Consider the following 19,016-nt stretch of genomic DNA (forward strand, 5'->3'; position numbering starts at 1 on the left):
CTCTCTGTCAACCCCAAAAACCTAACCCTCATTGTGAGAAGACAGACATGTATGTGAAATTATTTATGGGTGGCACGGTGACGCAGTGGATAGCATTGCTGCCTCACAGGGCCAGGGACCCGGATTGGATTCCCAACTTGGATCCCTATCTGTGTGGAGTCTGCACGTTCTCCCCCGGCGTGCATGGATTTCCTCCCACACTCTAAAGATGTGCTGGTTCGGTGGATTGACCATGCTAAATCCTCCCTCGGTGTACCCTTCCACAGTAACTTCATTACAGTGTTAATGTAAGCCTACTTGGGACACTAATAAATAAATAAATAATTTGTCAAATAAGTAATTTTGTACTACCAACAAAGGTTCTTGTCTCAGGCCAAACCTATAAATCTTCCTGATAAACAAGGATGTTCCTACACCCCCTTGCTCCTCCAACTAATGCTCCCACTGCGGCTTGGTGCACACTACCCCGATCCACACCATCCTGCCCACAACAACATAAAACACCCACAAACAAAAAGGGCGGCATGGTGGCACACTGGTTAGCACTGCTGCTTCACAGCACCAGGGAGCCGGGTTCAATTCCCGGCTTGGGTCACTGTCTGGGTGCTCCGGTTTCCTCCACAGATATGCGGGTTAGGCGGATTGGACATGCTAAATTGCCCCTTAGTGTCAGGGGGACCAGCTAGGGTAAATATATGGGGTTATGGGGATAGGGCCTAGGTGGGATTGTGGTCGGTGCAGACTCGATGGGCCGAATGGCCTCTATTGGAGGGAATGAATGAACTGAGTCTTCCAAGACTGTGTAGAACTTCAACAAAAACGGCTTTATTCAACATGCATGAGGGAGAGCAGAACTCGTGACTGTAACTACAGCTTGTTTCTGAGCTACTCTACTGAGCATTGGCTCTTGGATATTCTTATACTTTTTTGCATTACAAAGTGCTACATTTCAATTAGGTCATCAAATTGTTACTTTAAATTGGTTACAGTTCTGTATCTGATCACATTATACAGATCCTGTGTGTTTTAGCTTTAATACTTGATTAGTGTCCCAGAGGCACAATGGCTCCTCTAGACTTTTTGGAGCCTTGGTAAGTGATATCAATTCTCTTATTGTTTCTGTAACCTCGGAACGATCTCACCTGGGGTGTGACTGTTTTAGTACCGTTTGAGATGTATTTATTTGTATTTTGTCCTGTCATAGAAATCATAGAAACCCTACAGTGCAGAAGGAGGCCATTCAGCCCATCGAGTCTGCACCGACCACAATCCCACCCAGGCCCTACCCCCACATATTTTACCCGCTAATCCCTCTAACCTACACATCCCAGGACTCTAAGGGGCAATTTTTTAACCTGGCCAATCAACCTAACCCGCACATCTTTGGACTGTGGGAGGAAACCGGAGCACCCGGAGGAAACCCACGCAGACACGAGGAGAATGTGCAAACTCCACACAGACAGTGACCCGAGCTGGGAATCGAACCCGGGACCCTGGAGCTGTGAAGCAGCAGTGCTAACCACTGTGCTACCGTGCCACCCGGCACTGTCTGCCTGCAGTGAGTGTGGATACTACAGTGCTGTCTGTTTAACCCTTTCCATTCAGTCCTCTCCTGCTCCTACCCACACTCCCTGGGTTTGCCCTACTACAGCCTCTTTCTGCACTGTTGGATTCTATGATCGATGTCATGATGTGGAGATGCCGGTGTTGGACTGGGGTAAACACAGTAAGAGGTCGCACAACACCAGGTTAAAGTCCAACAGGTTTATTTGGTACCAAATAAACCTGTTGGACTTTAACCTGGTGCTGTGAGACTTCTTACTGGATTCTATGATCCCCATAGCTCTGATAGACCTCTCCCCCCACCCACCCCAATAAACACAAACAGGGGAGGCAAAAGCACCAAGATACAGGAAGACAACAAACCACCCTTCAACCACGACCCACCCCATCAACATCCCTATCTGGAAACCCCAGGGAATCTTCCCCCCACCGCCTCACCGCCCCCCCAGTAGCTCACCTGCTACCCCCAGGGAAAGCCCCCCCCCAGTCCGGAGACTGACTCAGCAACAAAACCTCCCCAGCCAGAAAACCTAATAAAACTCTCCCACACAAGACCCTGACATCCACCCCAACCCCTGGAAACATAACAAACGTCCCCAACCTAACAGCCCCCTCCCCTAACACAACCACCTCGCCCCAACCACCTAAAATATGGCAGAACCCTCCAGGGGTCCCGACCAAAACCTTCCCTCCCTTTTCTTCCCCCTACACAAATATATCCCCCCATCGCCCCCTGTCCCCCCGTCCTCCCCCATCCACCACCCCACACAAGAAAAACATGAGTAATAGAAAAATGGAAAAGGTCCAGGAGACAAGAAGACAACAAGCAACAATATAAGTGCAAGGCATCACAAGGGGCAAGAAGGGTTGGACATGAGCCAAACGAAAAGAGGCAGCGCACGAAGGAAAGGGGACATGTCCTCTCTCTGTCCGACCCCAAAAACCTAACCCTGACTTCTCCCCGTGGTCTTAGGGAGATTGGGAGGGATGTGGTGGGATGAGGTGGGATTGGAACCCAGGGAAGCAGAGTGGGATTGAGATGGGAAGAGGAGTGCCTTTGTGACAATCATGGAAGAATTTTTAAAGCAATTGAAGAAACCAGATTTGGCGATCAATTTACCGAGGCCGCCATTTCCACAAGAGAAATCTCCCCATTCGATCAATCATTATAAAAGATGAGGGGTACCAGGATTCATCAGACCTTCTGTCTTGACCAAGTCTGTCCTCTGGCATGTTCAGTGGACTGATTGCAAGGATGCTATATTTTGGGTTGACCTTCAACTCTGGCTTTATTATCAGGTCAGTCAGTATATTAAAGTATAAAATCACCACAGTCCCAGATGACCATAGGCTGCTCATCCCTTTGAGAGACGGAGAGCTAACTAGTGGTAATTTAACCTGAGGATCACCCCACCTCAGACAAGGGCCAAGGTTGAGAAGGTGGGGCCTTCATGAATGACCTCAGCTGGTACGGGAATTGAACCTGTGCTGTTGGCATCACTTTGCATCACTAACTAGCTGTCCAGCCAGCTGAGCTGAACCAACCCATCCAAAGGTCATTAAAAGTAACAGTTTATTTGACTTTGGAAGACAGCTGGCACAAAATAAGATTTTGGTGTTAACCAGGTTTTGTGCTTTACTCTGAACTTCCTCCTGAAATAAAACATTGCCACCACTGCAACCTGCAACCTGTCCTCCTGTGGGTTACTGATCAGCAAATGTCTCTCTCTTGCAGCAATCCTGGTGTACAGAGTGTTCAAAAATGAAAGCAAAACCACAGTGAAGATTCTGCATGCAGCCATCCACCTGATCGGACTGGTGGCAACTATTGTTGGTGAGCCTGGCATGGCAGAGAACACTGACACTCAGTGCGCAGTGAGCAGAAGGGGGGTGGGGGCGAAGGGGGGGGGGGGGGGGGTTGGCGGGGGGGGGGGTGAGCGGTTGGCGGTGGGGGGGGTGTTGGTGGTGGGGGGGAGGTTGGGGGGTGTGGGGGGGTTGGGGGGGGTTGGTGATCTGTGCACCTGTGCAAGGGCATTGGGGCATCAATGCAATTTAATATTGGGAGAGATGAAAAGATAAAAGAGACACCAATGAAAACGTAAGACAAAGGAGAGAGGGTGAGAGACATGAGGGAGGGAGAAAGAGGGAGAATGTGCATGTGAATGAGTGAACAGGTAATAAGGAAAACTGCTTTGCTTCTGATTTGGGACTGACGATCCTCATCTCCCTGGTGGAAGGACCCGAATGAAATCTCTTTTGGTTATGGCAATCAAGATGGCCTAGTGGTATTATAGCTAGACTATTAATCCTGAAATTCAGCTAATGTTCTGTGGACCTGGGTTCGAATCCCGACACGGCAAATTTGAATTCAATAAAAACAATCTGAAATTAAGAATCTACTGATGACCATTGTCAGAAAAACCCATCTGGTTCACTTTACGGAAGGAAATCTACCATCCTTACTCAGTCTGGCCTACATGTGACTCCAGAACCACCGCAATGTGGTTGACTCTCAACTGCTCTCTGGAATAGCCTAGAAACCACTCAGTTCAAGGGCAAGTAGGGATGGGCAATAAATGCTGGCGAGCCAGCGATGCCCATGTCCCATAAATGAATAAAAAGAAGAGTCAAGACAAAGTCCTTGGCATGTGATGGCAATTTTAAAATTTATTCATTCAGGGAATGTGGCCATTGCTGACTAGGCAAACATTTATTGCCTATTGCTAATTGTCCTTGAGAAGGTGGCAGTGGTGGGCTGCCGCCTTGACCCTCTGCAGTCCATATGGTGTAGATACACCCACACTGCTGTTAGGGAGGGAGTTCCAGGATTTTGACCCAGTGACAGGGAAGGAACGATGATTATATTTCCAAGTCAGGGTGCTGAGTGGCTTGGAGGACAACTTGCAGGTGAGAAGGCAATTGGGTTCCATGTGTCCTTGGGGTCCTTGTGACAAGTGGCTGGAAGTAGATGGCTATGGTTGGCAGCAGGGGTTGAAGTTGTGTGGATTCTGATTGTGTTTTTTTTCCAGGTTTGATTTCCGTGTTTGGATATCACTCGGCACAGAACATACCCAATATGTACAGTCTGCACAGCTGGTGTGGCATCATTTGCATCATTCTTTTCTGTGTCCAGGTTAGTGCTCTTCTCCATGCCAAGCCAGCTCTACATTCTATCACTTTGTATCCTCCAGAAGAACTCACCAGAAGCAGGTTAGATTCACCCTAAAATCTGGAACACTCTTTTGGAAGGCTGTTGTGATTGGGGATCAATTGAAAAATTTCTAAACTCAGATGTGTTATAACTAGAGGTGACTCAATGTGGCTCCAACAACAAAGAGTTTATCAACTAATATCACTATATACAAGATAAAGGGTGGTATTTTACCATTATTTTGTCCAAGTGCTGGACAGGCTTGAAACTGGGAGAGTTTCAGATCTGTGTTTTGGGCCTGTTTTTAGGCTCCTCCCATACACACTCTGTCTGCAAAATTATCAGCGAGTCCGATTGTCACTGCAGAAACCTGTGGGCGGGGCTTAACGTGCCCGAAACACTGCAGCTCCTCCAACTGCGCATGCACAAAAGAATAATGCTGCTCCCCTGCCACATCCCTCCCAGGCTGGATAATGCCTCCCCCTGGCCCCCATGGACAGTACCCTTCCCAACCTTACTGACCCCCTTATCCCGCCACCCAGACCGATCACGATTGCAGGCAGAATGGCAGTGCTCCCCCTTCCCCCCCCACAGAGCCCTCCTGACCCAAAATGCAACATGGCCACCACGAAAGGACCCCCTGTGAGCAGCACAGAACCATCTGACAGTAGCACTGATGGAGCACCAGAGTCGGACTTTTATCGAGCATGTCTGTTCCAGACCGAGTCCAGATTGGGCGAACATGGTAGTAAAGACAGATCTGCTGCTAAAGAGGGGCGTGCAGCTCGTTAAGTGGAATGAAATACATGCAGATTTATTTAAATTGATGTCACACCTGTTTTGGGCAAGTTCCCGAACGCAGCCTTTTTCTGCCCTGGTAAAGTACGAACCGGCGCAGAAACGGGCGCAGATCGCTACTTGCCTCACGCTCGACTTTACCAAATTTTCACACCCAAAAATGGGCAGAACGTGATGGTAAAATCCCGGCCAAAGTGTCTGACAGAACACATGCAGAGCTCTACTCACTTCTCTTCCCTAGCTCCAGTTGAAGGTCCTCACCATCCCAGGATGTGCACCCTGACTCCTAATTGGTCCGGATTCCCACACGGCCACTCCATAAGCTCCAGCCCGACTACATGGTCTGTAAAGGATCGCCGCCTTAAAGGGGCCACATGACCACTCTCCTCCCCTGCCCCCAACTCTTGAGTCCACCTATGAATAAAAACAAAAAAAAATTAAACATAGGCACACAGACAAAATATCATATTAGAGACACCAGAGGAAAGTCCACTCACAAAGTCAATCAGTCCGGAGACTTCTGGACTCTTGTGGAATGTCGTAACTCGATACTGGGTCCTTCAGCAGGCAATGACCCTGGTCTGGCAGAAGCAAAAGACAAGCTCATCACGTCAGGAGCGATGTCTTCCCCTGTGCCTTCTTCCTCCTCGGCTACAGAAGCCGGAGGCTGCCTCGGCTCCACAATGTCCGCAGGTATCCCTGATTCTATAGCTGGTACACACAAGTCCGCAGTGGGACACTCCTGTTAGTCCCTGGATCAGGCCCAGCTTCTTCCTCAAATGATCCACATGTTTTTTCACACGGTACTTCCAACACATATGAAACTGGTTCAAAGATTCATAGAATCCTCCAGTGCAAAAGGAGGCCATTCGGCCCATCGGGTCTGCACTGACTATAATCCCACCCAGGCCCTATCCCCACAACCCCATGCATTTACCTAGCTAGTCCCCCCGACACTGAGGGAGTTTTGTTGTGGGAGTTGTAGTGCAGACTTGGACATCCAGGGGAACTGAGTCACAGGAGACGATACTGAAACCCTGGGAGGCATGCATTTGTTGAGGCATTCTGAGTCAGAGTAGCTGGGAGGAATTCAGAGGTTTGATTTTTGAAAATGAAAAGTTTTGAGTCCCTCTTGAGGGAGTCAGATTTTCAACGAGGTTGGTTGACTTGGTGTTTGTTGACCTTTGGCTGGGTTGCTGAGAAAATCTGCCTTGGTCACATTTGCTATTTATTGTGAATTGTGGTGCACTCAACCACAATTTGCCTGTTAATTCATATTAATCCTGAATATTAGAATGCAAGATAGATATTGTAGATGGTTTTGTCTTTCTGACCGTGTCCATTTTAGTCCCGTTCTCTCTACAATTCTTCCCAGCACCCAGGCTGGTCCACCGCCAAAGTTTCTCACCATGACTAAAAATCAACCTCATACACTCTGTCCCCTTTTCTCAGGTTGTGGTGTTCTTTTTGGGAGGCTTGCCGAGCCTCCACCCTCCCTGACAAATCTGGGAATACCAAATGCTATCGGGTTCATAGGTACTGCCCCATTAATAATTCAGCTGGTGTAACCCCAGTGGTAGCATTCAGCATAGTATTATATGATAACAAGAAACTTGCCAAGTGTAAAGCCAGTGATCTCTGAGTTTGCATCTTCATAGAAACTTTAAACATTTGTTTGGCTTGCTCTGCTGGCCATTCGAGCCTGGGTGGTAAGGGGCCGACCACACATGTGACCTGACACACTGATGAAACTCCACTGCTGTAAATGCTGTGCCACGGTCTGACACTAACATCTCAGGGATGACGTGGATGGCAAAAATCTGCCTCAACCTGTTGATGGTGGCTCTGGCCATTGTAGACTTCATTAGCTGGACAGCTAGCCCTTTAGAATGTGCATCAACCAGGATGAAGAACGTATGTCCCATGAATGGTCCAGCGAAGTCTATGTGCAAACGTGACCATGGCCAACCCGGCCACTCCCACAGATACATATTTGCCGGAGGTGGCAATCGCTGCTCGATTTGACAACTCCGACACTGGCTGATCTTTGGTTCAGTGTCTTCATTCTATTTTGGCCAGGGTGTGCAGCATGCAGCTCCTGTAGTTAAAACCATCACCGCTGGGGCAGCACAAGCCTTCCACAATTACACACCATCCTCACATTTTATCTCTGTCCTACGCTGTAGGCATGATGTGGAGATGCCGGCGTTGGACTGGGCGTTGACCCCAGTCCAACGCCGGCACCTCCATATCATGACTACCATCGACACCGCAAACTGCCGGCTCCAAGTGGAGAGGATCTCCAAGAAGATCGCGCATATCGACACAGACATTAAGTTTCTACAAAGATGCAAGAAAGCAGACAAGATACCGAAAGGACTACAGATCACGAACCCACTCAGGTCAACCTATAACACAGACTACGCTGAGAGACTTTGCCGTCGCACCTCTCTCACACTCCTCAACCGCCTCATACACCAACTCTACAGCAAACGTCGCATCTTGGAAACTAAGATAGAGTCCATATTCTCAACTTGCACTCAGGACGCAGACCAGCTGCGAAACTCTGCCAAGCAGACGAGACAAAGGAACTACGCCATCTACATGCACACCAAGAAACCCCAGTCCTACGTTGTAGGTCCAGTCTGATCTGCTCCAACTTGTCATAGTGCCAATCTTGTAGCACCATCCCCTTAACGTTGGAGAGCAATGAGTCTGGCTCAGTCCAGGACTTTATACTAGCAGCTGACTGACAATATCTCCAGCAGCTGTAATGCCAATTTCTTGTGGCACAGGTGGTGATGGTGCCGTCTCCGGCAGAGGGAGGTGCCTGAATGTATCCACATTTGATATTTGTATCCCTGGCCAATGCTGGGATGCAACCAACAACAAGGCTCATCTCTGTACCCTCACAGAGGCAATTGGTGACACAGACTTATCCTCTTGGAATAACCCCTAACAGCGGCTTATTATCCAATACGATGGTGAAGTGCCTCACATATATATATTGATGAAACTTCTTCACTGCATAGATTACCGCAAAACTCTCCTTGTCAATTTGAGAATATTTCTTCTTAGCATCTCATAAGCTTCTTGAAGCAAATGCAATTGGCCTCTCTATTCAGTCTGATGTCTTGTGGGATAGGGCTGCTCCCCTTCTATATGGTGATGCATCAAGTTAACCACCAATGGTTTGGTTGAATCGAAATTTACAAGTAGTGTTGATGACTGTTAGGCTTGCTTTATTTTATCAAATGCTGCTTTCTGCTCCTCTCCCCATTCCATCACCGATGCTTCTTCAGAAGCTGGTGTAATAGGGCCAGAGCCATGGACACATTCTTCAGGAATCTCCCATAATAATTTACCTTCCCGAGGAATGATTTTAACTCCGTCACATTTCTAGGCTGTGATACTTGTTTGATAACTTTCATCCTGTCCTCTAGGGGATGAAAACCCTTGGCATCCACCTTGAAGATGAAGTACATTATCTCACCCACTTGAAAGGTGCATTTCTCTTGTTCTAAGCAGATGCCTGCTTCTTTAAACCTTTTTAGGGTCTCTTTTCGGTTTGTCCTGTGCTCCTCAGTAGTTAGGACATCCTCTATCCTTGGGGTCTTCATCCAGCTCCACCTGGTATTCATGACTAAGATCTAACTTGGTGTACTTAAAGCCCCCTGCTAATTTTGCATCGAGGCCCTATAGCCTCGGAATGGGGTATCGATTCACAGTAACTGATAGTCTTCACAGATTCTCAAAGTATAATTTGCCTTCAAATAGAGACTATAGGCACAGCCCATTCAGAAAACTATGCTGGTTCCATGACAACCAATCTTCCAATTTTGTTTACTCTACTTCCACTTTATGGTGAAATGCTTAGGGAATAAGGGCGAGCTCGAAAGTATTTAGGCATAGTCTCTGGGTTCAAGTAAATTTTGGCCTTAGCCCTTTTTATTTGGCCCATCAAAAAGTTCTGAGTATCTGCACAGGAGGTCTTGAACATCCATCCCGAATATTCAATACCTCCAGCCTGTCCACTTTTATCTGTTTCAACCAGTCTCGAGTCATGAGACAAGGTCTGTGACCCTCAATCACTAGAACTGGTAACTGTGCTGCCTGGTTCCTGTAGGACACCGTGACTGCACTGATCCTGCTGTCTTCAGCATCACCCCCATATAGGTTGATAAAATGGCTTTGGAACGACATAACCTCAAGGTTTCTTTTAGCAGAATAGACATGGAAAAAAGAAATGGTGTATTTGGATTTTCAGAAAGCTTTTGATTAGAAGTCACATTTGACGGAAACATAGGAACGTAGAAGATGAGAGCAGGAGGAGGCCCTTTGAGTCCCACATGAGAGGTTTAAGTGCAAAATTAAAGCACATGGGACTGGGGGTAATATATTGGCATGGACTGAGCAGTGGTTAGCAGAGTTGGAATAAATTGATCTTTTTTGGCAGTGATTCATGGGGTCCTGCATGGATCATTACTTAGGCCCCAGCTATTCACAATATTCATCAATGATTTTGCTAAGGGAACCAAATGTAATATTTCCAACTTTACTGTTGACACAAAACTTGGTGGAAATGTGAGTGATGAGGAGGATGTTAACAGGTTTCAACACAATTTAGACAAGTTGAGTGAGTGGGCCAATACGTGGCAGATGCATAATAATGTGGATAAATGTGAAGTTATCCACTTTGGTAGGAAAAACAGAATGGCAGAGTATTGTTGAAATAGTGATAGATTGGGAAATGGTGATGAACAGAGAGACCTGGGGGGTGTCCTATTACACCAGTCACTGAAAGCAAGCTTGCAGATGCAGCAAGCAGTTAGAAAGGTAAATGGTATGTTGGCCTTCATTGCAAGAAGACTAGAGCACAGAAGCAAGGATATCTTACTGCAGCTGTACAGGTGAGATCACACCTGGAGTATTGGGTACAGTTTTGGTCCCCTTGCCTAAGAAATAATATATTGGCCACAGAGGGAATGCAGCAAGGGTTTACCAGACCGATTCCTGCATAACAAAATTGTTGTATGAGGACAGATTGGGTTGACTGAGTCTGTATTCACTGGAGTTGAGAACAATGAGAGGGAATCTTATTGAAATGCATAAAGTTCTGACAAGGCTGGACAGATTGCATGCAGTAAAGCTATTTCCTCTGGTTGGGAGGGTGTCTGAAAGGGGTCACAATCTCAGGATATGGGGTAGACCATTTAGGACAGGGATGAGGAGAAACTTCTTCACTCAGAGGGTGATGAACCTGTGCAATCCGCTACCACAGAAGGCTGTGGATGCCAAATCACTGAATAGATTTAAGAAGGAAATAGAAAGATTTCTAGACTTTAAAGGTGTCAAGGGCAATGGGGAGAGTGCTGGAGTACGGTGTTGAGATGGAGGATCTGCCATCATCATGCTGAATGGCAGAGCAGGCTTGATGGACTGAATGGCCTACTCCTGCTCCTATTTTCTATGTTTCTATTTGAAAAATACAGAATCTGTCAAAATGACGTCTAATCAGAGGATGCTGAATTGGGAGGATGAGATGGTGCCGAGGGTAAAATTCCTCATGTGCCCTATACATTTGAGTGGAACCAATTGTGCGGGTTAGGTTGATTGGCCATGATAAATTGCCCCTTAATGTCAGGGGATTTGGAGGGTAAATATGTGGAGTTACGGGGATAGGACAGGACTTGGGTGGGATTGTTGTCGGCACAGACTTGATGGGCCAAATGGCCTCCTTCTGCACAGTAGATTCTATGATTCTAACTCATTGATGGGCTTTCCTTCCAGGCCTGTTTTATGCTGTGTTATTCTTGGGTTAAAGGTTCATGTGTCTATTGTTGACCTTTCTTTTTACAGTGGGTTGTGGGATTAATATTCTTCCTGTTTCCCGGTATGTCCTATTCTCTCCGAGCCTGCTACCGGCCACTCCATGTGTACTTTGGATTGGGAATATTTATTCTGGCAATTGGGACCTCCTTGCTTGGGATCACAGAGAAGTTGCTCTTTTCCATCAGGTAAGACTCAGTGCGGCACTAGAGGGATTGAAGAATATTTACAAGCTGCTGAAACAACATTTGGCGCTCACGTTAAGGGCACAATTTCCAAATGCTGACAGAAGATCTCAGCCTGGATTTTCACCAAGTCAGGTTGACTCAAGAGCATTTTAAAAATGGCGGACAGGTCCCCATTCTGGGATTCCAGACCCCATTTCCGGGCTGCCTGATTTTTAGGAGTGCCTTTAAAGGGTGTGGGCATGTCCATGTCTGTAGCTGGCCTCTGACACTCCCCACTCCTCCCCACTCCTGAGCTCCATTGTGGGGTTGGGTGATGGAGGGAGTGAATGTTTGTGAATGGGATGCCAATCAAGCAGACTGCTTTGTCCTGGATGGTTTGGTAAAGCTTTGAGTGTTTTTAGAGCTGTGTTTATCCTGGGAAGTAGTGGGTATTCCATCACACTCCTGACTTGTGCCTTGTACATGATGGACTGGCTTTGGGGAATCAGGAGGTGAGTTACTCACCGAATTTCCAGCTTCTGACCTGCTCTTGTAGCCACAGTATTTGTGTGGCTAGTGCAGTTCAGTCAATGGTAACCCCCAGGATGTTGATCGTTGGGGATTCAGCAATGATAACGCCATTGAATGTCATGAGGCGATGGCTAGATTCTCCCTATTGGAGATAGTCATTGCCTAGCACTTGCGTGGCGTGATGTGACAGGCGAGACTATGGTTGTGGGGGTGGAGACCAGATGATAGAAACGTCTAGGAGTATGTAGGGTTGACTAGCCCACCAGATGCTGAAGTTCAGATTGTCAATGTTTGTGACTGAACCAATCCTTTCCCTCACAGTGACACCTACTCGAAGTTTGTGGCTGAAGGAGTCTTGGCGAATGTTTTGGGCCTGGTCCTGGTCAGCTTTGGATCGACGGTTGTATACATTGTGACGCGCAGCGAGTGGAAGCGAGTATCAAGTCCTGAGGAGGAAGCCCTTTCCATGCATTTCAAAACCCTAACAGAAAGGGACAGCCCCGATTCACCACAGGGATCATAAAGGTCAAAGTTCAAACCAATACCATCACGTGAATACAAATTATAACCTCGTCATGCTATTGTGAGTGAGTGCTGGAAGCGCTGGTTGATGTCTCACTCTGTCTCTTTTTTGTTAATAAAATCCATACTGATTTTCTTCTTTAATGATAAGAAGTCTCATTCCGCCCAATAGGTTGAGGTTGGGGTTGCATCAGTGCTGTCATATCCAAGCAACATGGAAGAAGGAAAAAAATGGGTGAATTAAAGGATAATAATTAGTCATTTACCCTGGGGAGTGGGATGGTGAAGCCACCAGTCCAATATGTTTTTCACCCCCGAGGAGAAATCCAGTTCAGGCTGTAAGAACCCTGTGTGGAATAAGCTTAACTAATCTCAGCCCAGTTGCTAATGGACTTGGGGCCATGACAATTCCAGAGAGGCTGTAGGAAGACAGGAATAAGAAACAGGAACAATGTCATGCTGGGCGGGAAGGAGCTCGCTCAAGATTGTGACTGGGGCTGAGGCTGATGGAGAGTGAGCTTTACTCTGCCAGATCTGGCCTACCTGATGTTAGCATTAATCTCCCCAGCTCCAACATCCATTAGCTTCACAATTACCAAATCAAATTAAACCTTATACCAGAGGAATGAACTGGGCATTGAGAACAGCTCAAAAAAAGTAGTCAGATCAATTAATTGCCTTGAATTGACCACTTCCTGTCTGCACCAGATGTGTTTTATTGGCTATAAAGTTTTCCGATGTCCTCTGGTTGTGAAAGGAGAAAATCTTCTTTCTTTCATTGCTGAGCCAGCTGTTTTCCTTTTTAAATGTCCAGCTGCTTTCTAGCAGGAATGTCTGGACTCAATGGACAGCAGGAGCCCTGGGTGACTTTTCTCTCACTAACCGGGGTGGGGGGCGGGGGAGGACATGCCTTTTATTGTTAAACCAACGTCAGTCCTGAAGTGCCATCCCTCGACACTCCAGAGAGTAGAAAGCCTTTTATCGAGTGTAAAATGAGTGTAATGCACATCAGTTTAGCTGCAAGATGACCTGTGCCCAATCACAGCAGGCATTCAGCTCTCTGCTGAATTCATTGTGTTATCATGCTAAAATAGGCTGTGAACCGCTCCTTCCTGTAAACCTCCAGGCTTTCAAAACCCCACCTCAGAGTCATTCCTGCCTCCTCTCTTCACCCAATAGTTGATGCCAGCATTGTGGGCCGTAAGCTGCTCCAGTCGCAGCTCAGTCCAGCCAGTTCTGTCGAAAGGGCTGGGACCAGTGGCTTCATTAGGAAGAAAGTCCATTCTTGTGGCCATAGTAACCAATAAATGAGAGGGCATCAAACAATGCTCTCAGCCCAGTGCCAAGTCTCTCCTGGAGACACAATCTTCACCACTTATTTATTTCAATTTCTGTATTAAACAATAACTTTATTTGGGGCAAATTTAGCCTAAAACCACCCCATGGGGAAGGGGCATCAACTGTAAAATGGGCATCCAGCTCAGAGCTGCCTGGCACCCACTGGGCTGGTTGGGTTAAAATCACCCCAGTGCGATGGAAGAGGCCGATTCAGTGAGTCTTAGATACTCTTCTGCTTAAAGAAGCCTTTGTCAAAGGGATATTGCTGTGTGGTGTTCCTTCTGCCTGCTTTGCAAATACAGAACACTTTCCCATGGAGCTGCCAACTCTGGTTGGATACATTCCTGGAGGGTTTGTCACATGGCTTCATAATCCCAGCAGTCTTGCCCATACTCTCCTGCTATTGGTCACCTGCCCAATCCACCCCTTCCCAAAGCCAATTGGAAAGAGATCAGATCCCCTCCAGTAAACGATGGGATAGATATTAACTGAACATTGCCAACGTTATTGTAAAAGTGTTAAAAGGAATTTTAAAAATACACTTTGTTTTAATGTCCCTCTATTATTTCCTGGGTTATTCTCTGAAGTATGCTGACGATTAATCTTTGATTCCTGGAGATTTCCAGGACAATCCAGGAGGTTTGGCAACTTTAATGCGCAGTATTTAGACAAACCAGTTTCTCTTGAAAAATATTTCTCTTTTGCATTGTTGTTAATCTTCACATTCCAGCCTCCAGGGTCAGGAGAGGTGATCTGGCCTCTGCTCTAACCCTAAGTTGAGTGAACAGCCCATGTGTAGGTCCCTTATTGTCCACTCACACACTACAGGACAGTCAGAATGGCCAGTGGGGAAATTGGAGGATGCGTGCACTATGGGGCCAGGAAATGTCACTGGGCTAGTGTGATTCTGGAACTCTCCACTGCACCAATCAGGTTGTATTCATGATGAAGACATGTCCGAAGCCCCTGCACTTCCTCTTCAACTGTCCCAAACCAGCACAGCATAAAGATTGTAATTCAGAGGCTGTGGGTTGGGGTGGGCAAGAGAGGAATCATTTATTTTTGCCTAACCACAGGCCCTGGGAGTGTTTGATGGGGACAGTGTAGAGCAGTGGTGGGCAATCTGCAGTCCAGGGGCCACGTGCAGCCCATTAGGGTTCTAAGTGTGGCCCAGGAAACACTCTGTTAACCGTTGCCCACATGCAGTATTGCCACATTCCGTCGGTTTCCGTCCATGTAATTTTTTTCCTACCGGAGTGACTGAAGTATTATATACGTAAAGCAAGGGCTTGCAAAGTGAGGTTCTTGCTGAATACGCACAACATTGACTGTGAGAGCCATGCGCTCCCTCTGTGTCAATCAAAGCAGAGATATTTCTTTTGTTTTTACCATTTGAAGTTGATGACAGTTCTATTAATTTATGAATGATTCAGCATTTTCTATAACATATTCACAATGTCTTAAATGTGTTTAAGCTTATTCATGGGGTCATTGTTAGCGTAATAGCCCGATTTTAGTCTTGCAGCCCACTGAAATGAAAGAAGGCCACTCCTCAGCCTCAGTTGCCCATCGCTGGTGCAGAGAGAGCTGTCCTCTGTATCTAACCCGAGGTTTTGCCTGTTCTGGGAGTATTTGACGGGGACAGTGTAGAGGGAGCTTTACTCTGTATCTATCCCCATACTGTATCTGTCCTGGGAGTGTTTGTAGGGGATAGTGTAGCGGGAGCTTTACTCTCTATCTAACCCCGTGCTGTAGCTGTCCTGAGAGTGTTTGATGGCGGACAGTGTAGAGGGATCTTTACTCTGCATCTAACCCCGTGCTGTACCTGTCCTGGGAATGTTTGATGGGGGAATAGTGTAGAGGGAGCTTTACTCTGTAACTAACCCCATGCTGTAACTGTCCTGGGAGTATTTGATGGGGACAGTAAAGAGGGAGCTTTACTCTGTATCTATCCCCATACTGTATCTGTCCTGGGGGTGTTTGTAGGGGATAGTGTAGAGGGAGCTTTACTCTCTATCTAACCCCGTGCTGTACCTGTCCTGAGAGTGTTTGATGGAGGACAGTGCAGAGGGACCTTTACTCTGTATCTAACCCTGTGCTGTACCTGTCCTGGGAGTGTGTGATGGGGGACAGTGTAGAGGGAGCTTTACTCTGTATCTAACCCCGTGCTGTACCTGTCCTGGGAGTGTTTGATGGGGACAGTGTGAAGGAAATTTACTCTGTATGTAGCCTCAGGTCTTAGCTGCCTGGGAGTGTTTGATGATGTGGAGATGCCGGCGTTGGACTGGGGTAAGCACAGTAAGAAGTCTCACAACACCAGGTTAAAGTCCAACAGGTTTATTTGGTAGCAAATACCATAAGCTTTCGGAGCGCTGTCCCTTCGTCAGATGGAGTGAAAATCTGTTCTCCAACAGTGCACAGAGACACAGAAATCAAGTTACAGAATACTAATTAGAATGCAAATCTCTACAGCCAGCCAGGTCTTAAAGGTACAGATTATGTGGGTGGAGGGAACATTAAACACAGGTTAAAGAGATGTGTATTGTCTCCAGACAGAACAGCTGTCTGGAGACAATACACATCTCTTTAACCTGTGTTTAATGTTCCCTCCACCCACATAATCTGTACCTTTAAGACCTGGCTGGCTGTAGAGATTTGTATTTTGTAACTTGATTTCTGTGTCTCTGTGCACTGTTGGAGAACAGATTTTCACTCCATCTGACGAAGGGGCAGCGCTCCGAAAGCTTATGGTATTTGCTACCAAATAAACCTGTTGGACTTTAACCTGGTGTTGTGAGACTTCTTACAGTGTTTGATGAGTCAGTGAGGAGCTTTACTCCGTGTTCCATGCAAAAAGTGAAAATAGGGCAGTGAATAATTGACATTTGTATTGATGCAAGGAATAAAATTGTACGGGTGGGGGGGAATCTAAAACACGAAATGCAAGAAAAAGTTAATGGATTAGTGAGTGGCTTGGAGAAAGCAGACAAATCATCATTTGTGGTGTAGACCCATGATCAGTTCTGAGATAGCGTTCAGACTGAAACACTCTTCTGTTCTCTCCAGAGATTCTGTCTGACCTGTTGAGTGTTTCCCGACTTATAAAAATCCTACTGACTGTTCTTTCATACAGTTTAAGAAACCATTGGGATATTTCTGTGAGAACCCAGAGCCGGGGCTTTGCAAGAAGATCATACAATGGTGATGACAAGCTTCAACAACTTAGTCTTGACTCTCTGACCAGTGCTTCCGACTAGTGAGAATGTAGACTGAGCTGCACAAGCTAAACTGCATAGTTGTTTTGCAGAATGAAGGAGACTTCATGAAGTTTTTTGATTATGTTAGTAAACCATTCCAACCAGGACAGAGCCACGATAGTGTCAACAGATTGTAGAGAAACAGAAGGAGACCAAGAGAGAAATCAGCATCACTTGTCTGTTTATTTGTCAATGAATAATTTCAGGTGGTAATCTGTGTTGGTTAAGTATTTATTCATGCACTTTGTTCTGTGTTATATTGCTCGAGTAATGAATAAATGTTGCAAACAAACTCAAATCTGTGTGCTGTGTGGTCCTAGTCTGCAGGTTGGGCAGATGCACTTGTTCAGTTATTCCTATACAAAGACCTCCCACTCACTCATCTCTCTAATGATCGAGGTTCATTAGCTGCAGCGAGATGGGTGACTATCATTGGGAATTTCTATTGGAATTTACCCAAACAACCCTCTGGGGGAGGTGCTGGGGTAGTGGTAGTGTCACTGAACTGATAATCCAGGGGCCAAGGCCAATAGTCTGGGGGTGGGGGTGGGAGTGGGGCATGGGTTCAATCCCACCATGATAGCTGGAGAAATTGAAATTCAACTCATAAAATCTGGAATATGATGCAACTATCATCAATTATCATAAAAACCTACCCTAGTTCGTTAATACCCTTCGGGGAAGGAAATGCAGTTCTTACCTGATCTGGGCTACATGTGAGTCCACACCCAAAGCTCTCTTAATTACCCTCAGAAATAGCCGAGCCAGTCAGTTCAAAGGCAATACGGAATGGGCAGTGAGTGCCCTATTTCCAAGAATAGCCAGATGTGGGGAACCACTTCTATCAGTCAATATTTGACTCCCACATGTATATCAACAACTCCAAACACCAGCTTCCCATTTCCCCGTTATGTGTCCTACCAGATCTCTATGCGTCATCTGTCGAGGTCACACTACCTTCTAACTCAGGACAGAATGCGTTTAGATGATATTCTAATGGGTGTTATTTCTTCTGTATTTCATCCACACAAATTAAAGCGGGAGAAAACAGGCTTTGTACATCTCAGCATATTGATGGATGTCATGGATCTGCCTAGTAACAGCAGTAACAAGAATTTAACAAGGCATGAGAGGATGCAATCTGCTCAGCAACAGGTAGAAATCTGCCCAGCAACTGCCATAGCCAGCATTCCAAAAGGCATGCAAAAGATGTGATGTCCCAGTAACGAGATTAGCAGGCTTCTAACAAGAACCAGATGTGAATCACCCAATCAGTAGGAAACAGATTACCGAGATCAGTGGAGGCTAATACACATGCTAATTTCTAAAGTCCAGGAATTTGAGAGATGTAGACAGCCAACTACACAGAAGGAAGAATCAGAGAGCAAAAATGGTATAATTGCCAACACCCTCACAGGTAGACAGGCCAGTTTACATCAAATAGCCGAGAGGCCAGTCCACAACTCATAGTCAGGCGGCGAGGCCCACAGGTAAAGTCTTAGAGCCAAGGCAGTGCAGAAACCTTCATAAAGTTTCAATATCTTTGCCGAACCATCCACCATGTCCTTCTCCTTTGTGAATGCCGATGCAAGTTATTCGTTAAAGACCTCACCCACTTTCTCATGCTCCATGGATAAATTCCCTTCTTTGTCCTTGAGTGGACCTACCCTTTCACTAGCTGCCCTCTTGCCCCTTATATATGTATAAAATGCCTTGGGATTTTCCTGTTTGCCAAGGACATTTCATGGCCTTTTTTAGCCCTCCTAACTCCTTGTTAAGTTTATTTCCTGCTTTCTTTATATTCTTCAAGGGCTCTGTTTGTCTTCAGTTTCCTAAACCCCACATATGTCTCCTTTTTCT

The 19,016-nt window shown here is 46.4% G+C and overlaps 1 protein-coding gene across 3 annotated transcripts in view; it reads left to right on the plus strand.

Moving 5' to 3' along the window:
- cyb561 (cytochrome b561) overlaps nt 1-17,451 on the plus strand; it is a 66,764-nt gene extending 49,313 nt beyond the window's left edge. For 2 of the 3 annotated variants that reach the window (XM_078223752.1, XM_078223750.1), the window contains exons 3-7: nt 3,299-3,397; nt 4,593-4,696; nt 11,372-11,529; nt 12,361-16,163; nt 16,720-17,445. In XM_078223752.1, the coding sequence (XP_078079878.1) occupies nt 3,299-3,397; nt 4,593-4,696; nt 11,372-11,529; nt 12,361-12,562 (563 nt within the window). In that variant the 3' untranslated portion in view covers nt 12,563-16,163; nt 16,720-17,445. Of the gene's footprint in view, nt 1-3,298; nt 3,398-4,592; nt 4,697-11,371; nt 11,530-12,360; nt 16,244-16,626 lie in introns of all 3 variants that reach the window. The other variant, XM_078223751.1, reaches the window with a different exon arrangement.
- Nucleotides 17,452-19,016: the final 1,565 nt, after the last annotated feature.

The sequence above is a fragment of the Mustelus asterias genome, chromosome 11 (assembly GCF_964213995.1).
Source record: "Mustelus asterias chromosome 11, sMusAst1.hap1.1, whole genome shotgun sequence".
In the NCBI taxonomy this organism is placed as follows: Eukaryota; Metazoa; Chordata; class Chondrichthyes; order Carcharhiniformes; family Triakidae; genus Mustelus; species Mustelus asterias.